Consider the following 15,142-nt stretch of genomic DNA (forward strand, 5'->3'; position numbering starts at 1 on the left):
GTTGTTGTGTCCTAAGAGGTTTGTGCATATGTTGTTTAATTAGCCGGTGGCAACCGCTGATTTCCTTTGTTTTTTTTTCCTCAGCTCTTCCCAGGGAGTGGGGTGAAAGAGCTTGAGGGTATCCCATAGGGAGTAATTCCCAAGTGTGCCTTCCTGGGTTCAAAGAGTTCTTTTTTTTTTGCATTTTTGTGGTGGCAGCATCTACCCATCCAAGGTCAGAGAGAAGCTGTAATCTTGGGAGTTTAATACAAGCCTGGAGTGGCCAGTATTAATTTTTAGAATCCTTGCGGGCCCCCACCTTCTGCACTCGAAGTGCCAGAGAGAGGAATCAGTCTTGACATGGTGGCAGAGCGGTGGGATCATTTTGAACCAGAAGCACAGATCTCAGCATTTTAAAAGGACACATTTTTCCTTTTGGTAGCCTGCAAAGCCAGGGAGTTCTTTCTTTCTTTCCTGCCTGAGGGAAAACAGGCATGCAAAGGGTTCAGCCTGCCAAGCCAGGGAGTCCAACAAGCAGTTTATTTTATTTTTTCCCCTAGGTTCGTGGCAATGAAATAGCTAGGCTAGAGTAGGGCAGCCCTGTGCATAAGGTTGCGGTCGGGCACTGAAACCCTAGAGAAACCAATCTTCCCAAAGTGGCACACCACAGAGAAGACAGACCCAGATGAAGCCCAGACATCCAGCTCCATGACAGAAATGCAGGGAGGGGATGGGGTAATGGAGATTTCCCAGAAGGGAAGGGTCAGCCCTCCTCCAACCGAAATCCCGGTGCCAGGATGGAGGGATGCCCTTAACTCAGGCCGAGTTCTAGCTGAGGATGAAAGGAATTTCTTCCTAGAGATGAAGCGCTTGGAAGCGGAGGACAAGCGCTTGGAGGTGGAAGTGGAAATGAAGCGCTTGGAGGTGGAAGAGGAGGAGAAGAGAGAGGCGAAGCATTTGGAAGTGGAGCTGAAGCACTTAGAGCTAGAAAAGGCTAAGCTGGATCAGTCAGGTAGCCCTAACAATCCTTCTCCAGGTACCGCTCCCCATTCCAAAAAATTCACCACATACAAGGTAGGTGATGATACAGAGGCCTTCTTAGAAAATTTTGAAAGGGCCTGCCTTGGGTACAACATCCCTACAGACCAGTATATGGTGGAGCTAAGGCCACAAATCAGTGGACCCTTAGCAGAGGTGGCAGCTGAAATGCCTAAAGAACACATGAACAAGTACGAACTTTTTAAACACAAGGCCAGAATTAGAATGGGACTAACACCCGAGCATGCTCGTCAGTGGTTCAGAGCTCTAAGGTGGAAACCAGAGGTGGCATTTTCCCGACACGCCTACCACATTGTAAAAAATTGGGATGCCTGGATGTCAGGAGCAAATGTTAAGTCTCTGGAAGATCTGTCTCTCCTAATCCAAATGGAGCAGTTCTTAGAGGGTGTTCCTGAGGAAATAGAAAGGTACATCCTAGATGGGAAGCCCAAAACTTTAATAGAAGCAGGGGAGATCGGAGCCAAATTGGTGGAGGTGGCGGAGAAGAAGAAAGCTAGTAGCAGTTGGTGTGGATAACAGAAGGGGAAACCTGAGACAACACCCCACCATCGGAGTCAGCCCAAGGCCCCCACCTCACAAGGAACAGCCCTCCATACAGCCAGGGAAACCCCAGATGCCTTCTCGTCCCACCACCCTACTCTCCAACCACCCACCTCGCCCCAGCCCACAGTCAGCTGGGCAATGCTTCAAATGTAATGAGCTGCGGCATATGAAGGCCAACTGCCCAAGAACGCCAGCTGACTGCAGCTCATCACCCCAGGGTCCCACGAGAGTCTTCAGGCCCAGATACCTCACAAATACCCCCAGAGCGAAGGGAAACTGTGAGTGTGGGTGAAAGGAAGATTACTGCATGGAGAGACACTGGAGCACAGGTTTCAGCTACCCACCAATCCCTGGTGGACCCCAAATTCATCGACCCCGCTGCCCTGCCCAAGCTGCGCTGGTCTGCTTTGAGATGGATTGTGATGATGTAGTGATGGGGCACTGCCCTGCAGCGGTTTCTAGGTAGGGTTTTGTGTGTGTTTGTTGATTGGGCAGCCTCGAGGCTGTGTTCCCATTGCCATGGAAATGCACACTGGGCAGGAAGACAGTGGACATGCCTCAAGCTCTAGCACCCCAGGTCTAGGCCAGGAGTAGAATTCCAATATGACCCACACCAGCCTTGTTTATGAGACAAATCATGCGACTTGGCTGTCCAGGGTGGGCCCTGAAGGTTTCTTAGACGGCAGCTAAAGTAACAATAGGCCCCAAGCCTCACCCAGCACTTAGAATCATAGAATATCAGGGTTGCAAGGGACCTCAGGAGGTCATCTAGTCCAACCCCCTGCTCAAAGCAGGACCAATTCCCAACTAAATCATCCCAGCCAGGGCTTTGTCAAGCCGGGCCTTAAAAACCTCCAAAGAAGGAGACTCCACCACCTCCCTAGGTAACGCATTCCAGTGCTTCACCACCCTCCTAGTGAAAACGTTTTTCCTAATATCCAACCTAGACCTCCCCCACTGCAACTTGAGACCATTGCTCCTTGTTCTGTCATCTGCCACCACTGAGAACAGCCGAGCTCCATCCTCTCTGGAACCCCCCCTCAGGTAGTTGAAAGCCGCTATCAAATCCCCCCTCATTCTTCTCTGCTGGAGACTAAACAATCCCAGTTCCCTCAGCTTCTCCTCATAAGTCATGTGCTCCAGACCCCTAATCATTTTTGTTGCCCTCCGCTGGACTCTTTCCAATTTTTTCACATCCTTCTTGTAGTGTGGGGCCCAAAACTGGACACAGTATTCCAGATGAGGCCTCACCAATGTTGAATAAAGGAGAACGATCACGTTCCTCGATCTGCTGGCAATGCCCCTACTTATACAGCCCAAAATGCCGTTAGCCTTCTTGGCAACAAGAGCACACTGTTGACTCATATCCAGCTTCTCGTCCACTGTGACCCCTAGGTCCTTTTCTGCAGAACTGCTACCCAGCCATTCGGTCCCTAATCTGTAGCAGTGCATGGGATTCTTCCGTCCTAAGTGCAGGACTCTGCACTTGTCCTTGTTGAACCTCATCAGGTTTTTTTTGGCCCAATCCTCTAATTTGTCTAGGTCCCTCTGTATCCGATCCCTACCCTCTAGTGTATCTACCACGCCTCCCAGTTTAGTGTCATCTGCAAACTTGCTGAGAGTGCAGTCCACAGCATCCTCCAGATCATTAATAAAGATATTAAACAAAACCAGCCCCAGGACCGACCCTTGGGGCACTCCGCTTGAAACCGGCTGCCAACTAGACATGGAGCCATTGATCACTACCCGTTGAGCCCGACGATCTAGCCAGCTTTCTATCCACCTTACAGTCCATTCATCCAGCCCATACTTCTTTAACTTGGTGGCAAGAATACTGTGGGAGACCGTATCAAAAGCTTTGCTAAAGTCAAGGAATAACACATCCACTGCTTAACCCAACCTTTTTGAACTTGAGGTTTAACATTTTTCTTTTTACATTTCCTCCTGGCCTCTGTGCATCCTGCTTTCTGGCGGGGATCAAAAGCAAAATGAGGACTCTGCTAACCAGATTTACGGTCTAGTGGAAACCACATCTTGGGAGAGATTCTCAGCATATTTCCAGACTGCAGCGGTTCTGCTGCACTTGTGGCTGTTTACTTGTATCAGCCCTCTCAAGCTTTGCCTATCGCTGCTCTGCAGGCACGCTGAAACCAGGGGGATTGGTACCAGCTGCAAATTGCCCATGTACACAGTGTGTTTGTGTACCACTGCCCTCTAGTGGATGGCATCAGAACTGCTTTGAGTGAGTATTATCATGGCTCTGCCTAGTGGCTGGAGGCCCAGATCTGATAAAAGCCCTACTATAGCAAATGGAGAGTCTCCTTTAGCTCAGGGAGTAGAAGCCTGTGACAATGGCGCAGGAGAAGCTGAGTTCTCTCCCTGCTTATGGCTGTGAAGTCCAGGCATCCATGGAGTACATGTCAGAGGTGACACCCCTTTGTCTGGAGAAAAGAAGAGAGGGAAGACCACGGGAAGAGAAGAAGCCAAGATTTCTCCCTCCCGTGGTCTGCCTAGGAGGGGAGATGGAGGGAGTGGAGAGCGCTGGGGCATGGGTGGAAACAGGAAGAGCAACAGGATTGAATTATGGGGCAGTCTCTTTTTTCCAGTGGGGGATTAATTTAGGCCGGGGGGAGGGTGCAGAGGGAGGGATAGGCATGGCCAGATTGGAGCCTGTTGAGATTGCACTGGGTCTGTGCAACATCTCTGGAGTGGTCCTAGAGCCATGCAAGATGCATGGTGGCACAAAGCATCCATCAGGTGACTCTGCTCTAGAGGCAGCACGGAGATTAAGCTCACATGACGCCAACGATCAATTCCTTCTGGCTCCAGTGCTGACAGCAACGTGCAGCTCCCAGATGGCTCTGTTCCAATTCTCACTACTTTGTTCAAGACTACCTGGAGACAGGCCCAGAACAAAACCCAGAGCCAAATTCCCCTGAACTTTGGGAAGGTTGAGACCTAGAGCCAAACATTGCTGCTTGAGCCCATCTCTAAACATAACACAGAGGAGCCTCTCCAGAGTCACTGATAAGTGGATTCCTCATTTTCATTCCTGATCCAGTATGGGGGGGAGGGGAGGGAGAGGAGTGTGGAAGTGGGGGCCATCCATGTCACATCAAGCAGATGGTGAAGAAATCAGCCCAGGGTAGCTCTAGTCCTTTAACAGCTCTGCTACTCATTGCCATATATTATAGCATCAGATACAATGGCAAAAAGCACTTGGTACCTCAATAATAATGTTAATTTCCTGTATCATAGTGATTGAAAAAGGATTTTATTTCATTGGTTGGCTCAAAAATATAGTTGCACTGTATCACCTGTAATAGCTTTAAACCTTTCACTGATCACATATGGGTTCATTGGGCTATTGTGGTGCAAGACCAGAAGCCTTAGTCCTGATCCACAAAGGCTGGGTCCAGATCCAAAGTTCAGAGGGGACAGGGTAGTGTTTGGCTCTGGGGCTTTGTTCTGAGGTCCACCCTCTCCTCCGTTACGGAGCCTGGGGAAATATAACACCATATGCAGCTGCAGCTGTTCCTGCAATAGTATTACTTAGGGTATATTTACACTGCAAAAGCTGTGCACAGCCTAGCAAATCTGACCTAGCTTGAATCCAGCTAGCGCAGGTAACAACAACCAAAAAGACAGTGCAGCGTGGGCTAGTAAGCTGAGTACATACTCAGGGCTTGTACTACCTGCCCTGTGCTGTTTTCATTGCTATTGTTAGCCATTCTAGCTGGATTCATGCTAACCCCAGTAGACTAGCCCTGCACAGCTTTTGTGGTATAGACATACCCAGAGGGTACTTAACACGGTACCTCTTAGCGTAGTCACACTGAATTTACTTTGCATCAGCTTTGTGGAGAGTAAAATTCACTCCTTGTCAGAGAGCCAGCACAAGGGTCTATTCACCACTTAGGTCTTACTTAAGCTCTCCTTGCTGGTTTTCGCCACAAGGGAGAATGTTTCCATTTGTGGCCTTCACTTGGCTAGTCAGTTTGACCCTCTGTTGTTAGTCAATTTCATTTCCAGTTTTCATTCCCTTAATCCCTGTGACACTGCACTCGATATTCTTTACAGTGATATTATGATATGATTATGGCATAATCATGATGCATTTTGTACAAGAGGGATCATGTGAGGTGTCATTGGAAAAGTTATGATTGCTGAATATAATTATCCTATTTGTATGCATGTATCATTTTGTATCTGAAGTTTTGAAATACAGATCCCTAGTCAATATTCATATGGGCTTACTCTGGAAAACACCCACAGCCAGCCTTTCAGGTACAACAATGAGGAAGTCAGACGGGGCTGATGACCAATCAGCAAAGAAAATGGACTAATGGCATTCAGGGCTGTATAAGTAGGAGCATTGCCAGCAGATCGAGGGATGTGATAATTCCCCTCTCTTCGGCATTGGTGAGGCCTCATCTGGAGTACTGTGTCCAGTTTTGGGCCCTGCACTACAAGAAGGATGTGGAAAAATTGGAAAGAGTCCAGTGGAGGGCCACAAAAATGATTAGGGGTTGGAGCACATGACTGATGAGGAGAGGCTGTGGGAACTGGGATTATTTAGTCTGCAGAAGAGAAGAATAAGGGGTGATTTGATAGATGCTTTCAACTACCTGAAAGGGGGTTCCAAAGAGGATGGATCTAGACTGTTCTCAGTGGTAGCAGATGACAGAACAAGGAGTAATGGTCTCAAGTTGCAGTGGGGGAGGTTTAGGTTGCATATTAGGAAAAACTTTTTTACTAGGAGGTGGTGAAGCACCGGAATGGGTTACCTAGGGAGGTGGTGGAATCTCCTTCCTTAGAGGTTTTTAAGGTCAGGCTTTACAAAGCCCTGGCTGGGTTGATTTAGTTGGGGATTGGTCCTGCTTTGAGCAGGGAGTTGGACTAGATGACCTCATGAGGTCCCTTCCAACTCTGATATTCTATGATTCTATGACTGTGGAATAGTTTAACCTTCCTGTGGGCGTTTTGACTAGCCTGTAAGCAATGGCTGCTATAACACTGCAAGATCATGTGACCAGACCACGTCTCTGGACTCCAGATGTCAGTATTTTCCCCACAGATTGGGCTGGGAACCAAGTTTTAAAACAAAGGGTTCCCGCCCTATGCTAATGCTATATAAGGCAGGGGAGTGACATCATCTGTTGTTCTTCACTCCCCACATGAGAAGCCTCCTGGAAACACCTGAGGAACAAAGACTGAATTGGGAGGAAGTGCTAGACCCAGGCTAAAGGGATTTCTAGCCTGTGTATGAAGTCCTGAGAAACCCAAGCTGTAAAGCTAATGCCGTAAGTGCCTTAAGAATCTACAAGTCTGCCTGTACCATCAGTTAGGGTGAGAATCTGCTATTCTTATCCAATCTGTCTAGTATAATAAACTTAGGTTGCATTTTTGTTTATTTGCTAGGTAATCCACCTTGATCTGTTTGCTATCCCTTATAATCACTTAAAATCTATCTTTTGTAGTTAATAAATTTATTTTATGTTTTAATCTAAACCAGTGAGTTTGGAATGAAGTGTGTGGGAACCTTAGCTCAGACAGGCTGTTGCATATTCCTCTCCACATTGAGGGAGGAAGTGGCGAAATCTATGAGCTTACGCTGTAGTTCCCTGTACAGTGCAAGACAGTATAATTTTGGGTTTATGCTCCAGAGGGGCGTGCACGCCTGAGGAGTTGAGAGTTACTTTGGCTTTAGTCAGAGACCCTGCATGTAACTGCAGCTGGGTGTGTTCCTACCTCTGTATATGCTGGTGGAAATGTAAGACCAGGAGCGTGTCTGCAGCTTGTCACAGCAGTACAGTTTGAGAAGGAGCCCAGGCTGATGGGTCAGAGGGCTCACTGGCACCCCAGTTCCAGGTGGCACCCCATGGGGAACCTGTCACAATTCCCCTGCCCTGTTGGTGTTTGGATTTACAACACTGCAGGGAAAAGTTTAACAGTAATTTTTAAAAAAATTATAAAACAACCTGATGTGATTATTATTTTTCTTTTAAATCATAAACTAAAATATTTCCAGTCATATTAGGTATTTTTAATCCCTTCTGGCTTTTTAAACAAAATCTAAATACTCAGTTTACAACATCCCTTTAAACTGAATAACAATTAAAACTCCACACCAGATTCTGAGCTCAGGTTCACCAATGTAAATCAAGAGTAACCCCTCTGACTGTGACGTCAGTACTAAGTGGCGTTACATTGCTTTACTTAAGTTGTCAATTCTTTGGATGGGGACCGGCTTGTTGTTCTGTATCTGAACAGCACTTAGCACAATGGGGCCTGGGTCCATGACTCAGACTGCTAGGCACTGTGGCAATACAAATAATAAAATAACTTTGTATTAACATTACAGTTACTGAGAGCAGATTTTAGCCCTAGAGATTTGGCTAAATGTTGGGTGTCCTAAAGCAGAACAATTTGGGCTTGATTTCAGAAGCCCTGAATACCCACTATTCCAGCTGAAGGCAATGGGAACTGCAGGTGCTCAGTACCTCTGACAATCAGACCCAAGAAGTCTTAGACTGAGCACTCAAGAACATAGACAAAACCAGAGGTCGCATTTGAAACTTTTCACTTTAGTTCCTATTTGGGGTGCATTGATGTCAGATTATAAATAATAAAATACACCCAGATCACAGCTGTATTCTTACTGTGAGGCTGGGGACTAGGATTTGTAATGTCACTAGCAAGCCTGCACAAAAATACAGCCCCATATTGTACAGCTGGGCACAGTTTAGACTATAGAGCTATCTACCGATATAGCATGTAATCTACAGATACTGGTAGTGCCTGGTACAGTAATAACCTTTGTTTTATTTAACCTAAATCATCAGCAAACTCCACTTGGAAACAGAGAAAAGCCCCAAGATTGAAGAAAAGTTAAGTATAAAAATATTTAAAATAATCACTCTCATTTCCCTCATGTTCTTAAAATTGAGAAATACTTTTTTTGTCTCCAGGGGCTGCTGGAATGGAGAAACGTCTTATGCCCCACTGTATCATGCACCCCAGAAGCAGACATCTCAAGCACCATCTTGAAAGCGTTGAATTTGGGTTGGGAGGTGGTGTCAGGTGTCATGCGTCCCTCCCTGTGTGGATCATGACCTACAAGGGGAAAATAAGAGCACTCGGCAAGTGGTTGGAAAATGCTCATTTCCCTCGCCCACCAAAAAATAAAGTCCTATGTGGCCCTTCCCCTGCCCCTTTTTTTGGCAAAGATGTGTTTAGTAAAAATTTTCAATTTTTGAAAACCAAAAACTAAGCTGAACAACTAATATGTCTACTGGAAATGTGCAAAATGGTCAAAAAGCTAATTTCCACTGAAAAAAAATTTCAATGGAAAAAGTTGACTAAATTTATTGTGGCTTGTTATGTGAAGGGAGGGGTAACCCAGCTAAGGTTCAGCTGCCAACTAGCACAGCCATCATGGCCCAGATCCTGAAAGGGAGTTAGGTACCAGAGAGCTACAGAACAATCTGGAAATCCCAGACCCCATAAAATACAGCCTGGTCTTCCCTGGGATCTGGAGGACCTGTGGATGAAACCCTGGCCCCACTGAAATCAAAGGCAAAGCTCCCACTGATGTTAATGGGGCCAGGATTTCAGCCTGTGAGTTTAATTGAAATCCACAACTCGTAGAATGCCGGCAAGGCATCCTGTCCCACTGCGGCATGGAGCACTGGCGGGGAAGCAGCTCCCAGGACCCCTAGCAGTGCCTGGCAGGAATCCCTCCACCTTCTAAGGCTGTGTGATGTCTGTAGCCCGCACTCCTCCCTGACAGTGCCTTGGCTGGCCATGGGAGTTGTTTTTTTTCCATTCAGGACCAAGCGTGAGCCAGTTGCAAAGTATGTTTTTTATGAGAAAAAGGTAAAGAAAAATCACTTAATTTTTTCCCCCCTCTTGGTTACTGTGTCCAAACCAACTGCTGTCACTTGGCAGTCCTGGGAGAGCTTCACTGCAGCAGTCCTGTTTGTGCTGGTTTCCCTAGCTGTGTGCTTATGGTGTTCACAGAGACACCACAGTACTTCCCAAACACGCACAGAGAGGGCTGCGATGGGACCTGTGTAGGGGCAACCCTGGGCTGAGGAGGGGCAAGGTGAGGGATGGTGGGGCTGGGGACAGCACACAACGTGTTTCTGTGCTCCTGGCTTGTGAAGCAGGCTGTTTGGGAGCTGCCAGCACTGGTGGAAGTTAGAGCAGCCCTGAGGTTGCTCTAACTTGTCCCAGGGTCAAACTGACCTTCTCCAGTGGAAAGGTAGCATAATTCCCCTACGTGCACCAAGTGCTGCTTTGACTCACTTGGGTAACTAGCACCTTTGGCTGAGGCTCTACATGTGCTTCACAGACAATCCCTTAATCATCATGCCCCCTGTGCAAAGATTCACCACACCTTACAGGTTGAGACCTAAGGAGGTTAAAGGCCTGATTTCTAGAGGTGGCGAAGTCAATGAGAGCGGCTAGTGCTCAGCACCTCTGAAAACCAAGCCGTAAGTGACTTGCCCATAGTCACCCAGTGGATCAGTGGCAGAGGTGGGATGAGGACCCAGAGCTCTGGGTCCCTAGTCATGAGTTTGAACTACCCTAGGCTGTGCAAAGCAGCAGAGTGTGGGGAACAAGCCTGCACAGGCCTGGCATGGGGGAGCAGGTGGTAGGAGTGGAGGAAATGACCTAAGAGGCACGTGGTGTTTCTTGCTTAAGAATTAATGATGGAGACAACATCTCATGGGAATGGTGTTGATGAGACCACAGCCTAACATTGAGCAAGGGAGCAAAGCAAGGTGTTTTTAGTTCTGTGGCAGAGGGCTGCTTGGGGAGCAGATCATTCTGAAGGTGGCAGCTGGATACAGAACTACTCCATTTCAGGTGGCAACTGTTGCTCCACTAGACCAGGGGGTCTCAAACTGTGGGTTGGGACCCCATTTTAATGGAGTCACCCAGACAGGTGTTGGCCCTGGGCCCCACCACGTCTGAAACCCAAGCCCAATCCCCACTCCCCAGGGCTAAGGTTACATGCCCCCCGCCTAGGGTAGAAGTTGTTGGGTTTCAGCTTTGCCTCTACCCCCCATCCAGGGCAACAGGGCTCAGTCTTTTGTCCCCTCTCCTGGGGCCGTGTAGTAATTTTTGTTGTCAGAAGAGGGTCATGATGCAATGAAGTTTGAGAATTGCTGCACTAGACCCTCAAGTCTAGTTCTGGAAAGACCCGTCTCTCCCCCCGCATTCAAGTACTATTTCTGCATTTCCCACGTCCCTCCCCAATAGCAACTTCCTGGCAGCTCCATCCTCACATTTCCCTTTTCATCAAGAAGTGATGGAGGCAGAAGAAGAAAGAGGTGAGATGCCTGGACACCGCAGCAATGGGCAGGGCCGCCCAGAGGATTCAGGGGGCCTGGGGCAAAGCGGGGGAGCTTGTATTCACCAGGCGGCGCTCTGAGTCTGTGGTGGCGGCATATCGGCAGCGGGGGGCCCTTCAGTCGCTCTGCGTCTTCGGCAGCACTGAAGGGCCCCCCGCTGCCAAAATGTCACCGAAGACCTGGAGCAACTGAAGGGCCCCCCGCTGCTGAAATGCCGCTGAAGACCTGGACTGCCGCCGGGTGAGGAAAGGATTCTCGGCCAGGGCTTGCGGGGCCTGGGGCAAATGGCCCCACTTGCCCCCACCTCTGGGCGGCCCTGGCAATGGGCACCATGGAAGAACCCAGGGAGACAGACAAGGAGTGGGAAGAGTTTCACAAGTGCTCTTACTGGGCAATTTTGCAGTTTGTAGTGGCAACGTAGCGTCCAGTATAGTGAATATTGCACCTCACAACATTGTTAGTGAAGTCTGACTCCAGCACCATGTACTTGGGGTTCACTTGAACCTGAGAAAACAAGACAAAGACCACATCAGGAAACAGTTCCTCTGATAGTGGAGGTGGAGGGAGAGAGAGCGCTTGTAAGTTAGTCAGGGCAAGGATTAGCTACTACTCTGTGGCTGTACAGCACCTAGTGCAACGGGGCCCAGTTCTTGGCAGGTCCCTAGGCTCTACTGTAATGTACATTATCATGTGTAGCTAGAATTTTTTGCAATGAAAAATGCACATTTATGGGGTGTGTGGGGGGGTAATTCTTTTTAGGGAAATAAACTGTCATGGGCAGTTTTGCTTTTATACTGTCACATTTTTTAGTTTTAGGATTTCTTCTAAAGGTAAAACGCCTCCACTTTCTTCCAAGAAAACAGCTTGTCATCCTGACACAACCATCTTGCTTCTCTGTAGCAAATGGTAAAAAAAAAAAAAAAGTGTAAACAAAGTCAAATTCAGCCCTGGTGTAATTGGGCTTAGCTTCCCTTGAACTGAATGGCATTGTGCCTGCTTGTAGCAGGGCTTAATTTGGTTCTGAAAATGTGTTTGAGTATGAGTACACAATGGCTCTCTTTCCATCTGTTCTCAGGGGTGACCAGCTATTGTTTCATTTTCATACCCCCCCCCCCACTGTTGCAAGCTATGCATTGGCAATTAGCAGTGACTAGCCCTCCATGCAGTTGCTTCTGTCCTCAGAAGAATGTCTGATCAGCCATGTTATTCACATGCTGTGTGGATGGATATTCAAAATCCAGTACCATGGATTTCATGAGTAACTGCCTAGCTCTATTCATGGCAATGGCCCATACAGAGAAGTCCTACATTACAGGGAAACCAACCTTTAGGATGTAATTTCCAGGCTGAACGTCTGTTATGTCAATCCATTGGCAATCGATGTCAGCATTGTAGGTGTCATAGCAACCGGGACTCAAGCCCTGACAGAAGGAAAGAGCAGTGCTCATGCTTCATAAGGCCCAGACAGAACCATCAGTTCATCTAGTCTGACCTGCATAATACAGGGTTTGGACTTTGCTTTTTATCTTCAGCATTTCTCATTTTTCCTTTTCTGTTGTTCCCTCTCTTTCTTTATATAGAAATATGTTCAGGAATTACTCACACTGCTCAATTCTGTGCAGGTGGCCTGTCTAGTCTGCAACTTCTGCTAATGCAAAACACATTTTCCTCCCAGGAGCAGTGTTGCAGAGTCCATTCCATGTGAGCAAAGGAATCCAGTTCAGGTTCTTCTCTTTCCCAAGGGCTGCATGCAGAGTCCATTCCGGGTGGACACAAGAATCCAGTTCAGGTGTTTTGAATGCAAAGGGAATGAGCAGTCTGAGGACTGTCCATTAAATGTGACGCCTGTGATGGCTATATGAAAATACTGGAGTGGATTCCTGTGCCCATCTGGAATAACTATTTTACCTCATTTCAGGAAAAATTGGTGCATCTGTGTTTTGCTCACCCCAGCACTCAGAGCGTCCTCTGTTGGCTAGTGGCTCACCTGCCTCATGCCCCTTCTGGACCCCAGTGCCCTTTACCTCAGGGTTCTGCCCCAGCAGTACCCCCACACTCTGGGTCTCCCCTCCCAGGGGAACCCCCAACCCTCTACACCCACCTTGCCTCAGTGGCTACTGCTAGTCATCATCTAGCCCCCACTCACTGGGACAAACTGCTGTCTGTCATGGCCACTCACCATTAGCAAGGAGGTTGGACCAGCTGCCTCTGCCTAACCCCGGGCTGCACTTCCCAGCCCCAGTACCTGCAAAGGCCCTTAACAAGGCCTCAGCCTGGGGAGTTGCCAGGCTGGAGCTCCCCAACACTGCTCTGTTTCAGGTACCCTATTCCCAGGCAGCTAGGTCTTTCTCCCTCCAAGACTCCTCCCTGAGCCCTTATAACAGGGCCAGGTGTGGCCTGATTGGGGCGAGACCAGGGCCGGCTTCAGGCACCAGCCCACCAGGCTTGTGCTTGGGGCGGCACCTGGAGGGGGGCGGCGCAGTGCTCCGGCTCCGGCCGCCGGGGAGAGCGGGGCCACGGCCGGGCTCGCCGCCGGGGAGAGCAGAGCCCCAGCCGGGCACTCCGCCATCCTCCCAGGGCTCCTGCCGCCCTCCCCCCCGCGCCCTCCCCTGCCGCACTGGGGGGGTGGGGGGAGGGCGGCCGGAGGCTTTTTTGCCTGGGGCGGCAAAAAAGCCAGAGCCGGCCCTGGGCGAGGCCCCAGCTGTGGCTGCTTCCCCAATCAGCCTAGCCTTTTCCCACCAGAGCAGGGTAACTGCCCAGCTACACCTATATAGGTGAGCATCAGAAAGATTCAAGTGTAGAGTGCACATTAGTCCTATATACATATAAAAGCACTACTGAGTGCTCAGCCAAAGATACTGCTGCCTTGGGTGCCTCTCCTTCCCCAGCACTGGGCAAGCCCAGGAAACAGAGGTGCCAGAACGGGGGGAGGGGGGGCCTTGCCAGTCCACTTTTCACCAGGGTGGACTCTGCCCCCTTCTCCTCCTCTCCGGCCTCCCCAACCCCCCAGCCAGGCCAGTGTGGAGGGACCCCGCCCGGGGAGCCTGGGCAGCAGCTGTGGGGAGACTGGGTCCCTCCACCTGCCAGGGGTGTGAGGCAGTTGAGGGCACCCCTGGCCCGTGTTCCCCACCCAGGGCAGATGGAGGGACCCAGGCTCCCCACAGCTGCCCGCCTGGCTCATATCATAGCTGGGCTATGGCTCTGAGGCCCCCTTCATCCCCCCGCCCCGGGGCTGGAGCCAGGTCTGGGAGAGCTGCGCTGGCAGCTGTGGGGAGCCTGGGTCCCTCTATGTGCCCTGGGCGGGGAGCCCAGGACACAGACAGGGGGCTGCTTTTGCTCCCCTGCCCCACTCTGGCTTGGCGGGGGTGGGATCGCCCCCCCCCTTTGGGAAAGTGCCAGGAAATCAATAGGACATGCCCACCTGAGCCTGCTTGATATTCCAGAGGGAGGTGTAACACCTGCACTGGTATGATGCCATGAGGGAGATTTGGACACTCACTAATCCCTTCCCCAGCTCCCAGAGGTGACTGTCCCTGCCCACTCACACAGCTGGGTGTCCTAGGAGACTGGGGCCAGTAGGGGAAGAAAGCCCTGCACTAAATCGCAGTCGCAGTCAGAAGGTGGAGTGGCCCTGGATCTATTGGATACATCTCCCCCTCCTCTCACCTGGGTATGTGAAGTGCAGGCATAGCGCTTCAGGTTCCCAAAGTCGCAGGTGGTATCCTCGAGACAGAAACTAGCCTTGTGGCCCTCGGCCACCTTCCTCCCCGTGGGCGCATCCAGCAGGTCGTAGTGGCTGAACTCGTCCATGCTGTGGTAGTGCCTGGGGAAAACCGAGGGCAGAGGCATGTACCACAGAGTTATTCACAGATGCATGCTGGGTGGGTGCAGAGGCATCAGAGCAGCCCAGGAGTGGGTGCGGGCAGGGAAAGTGGCAGGATCCCAGATCCTCCCCACCCCACGTTGGGAAAATGCTATGGCTCTGAGTGATGGAGTGTGCGGCTTCTTGAAAGCCACCTGCTCCCATAACGCATCAATCACAGCATTAGAAGCCCGACCTTCTCTTTGCCCATGGTGCTCAGTTCAGGGGACTGTGATGATGTGGCCTGACCCTTTGGGACCAGCACAGGACACTCACCCTGAGCAGCATGGGGCTTATGGATACACGAAGGGGAGCTGGCAGGGAAATGGTTTTGGGG

General features: G+C 49.9%; 1 protein-coding gene across 1 annotated transcript in view; it reads right to left on the reverse strand.

Moving 5' to 3' along the window:
- Positions 1-11,327: 11,327 nt before the first annotated feature.
- LOXL1 (lysyl oxidase like 1) overlaps positions 11,328-15,142 on the reverse strand; it is a 31,995-nt gene continuing 28,180 nt past the window's right edge. Inside the window, exons 4-6 of the mRNA XM_029910769.1 lie at positions 14,610-14,766; positions 12,269-12,364; positions 11,328-11,447 (exon numbers count right to left, since the gene is read on the reverse strand). Coding sequence (XP_029766629.1) covers positions 11,328-11,447; positions 12,269-12,364; positions 14,610-14,766 — 373 coding nt within the window. The remainder of the gene's footprint in view (positions 11,448-12,268; positions 12,365-14,609; positions 14,767-15,142) is intronic.

This window comes from Terrapene carolina, unplaced genomic scaffold (assembly GCF_002925995.2).
Source record: "Terrapene carolina triunguis isolate 2854851 unplaced genomic scaffold, T_m_triunguis-2.0 Scaffold67, whole genome shotgun sequence".
In the NCBI taxonomy this organism is placed as follows: domain Eukaryota; kingdom Metazoa; phylum Chordata; order Testudines; family Emydidae; genus Terrapene; species Terrapene triunguis.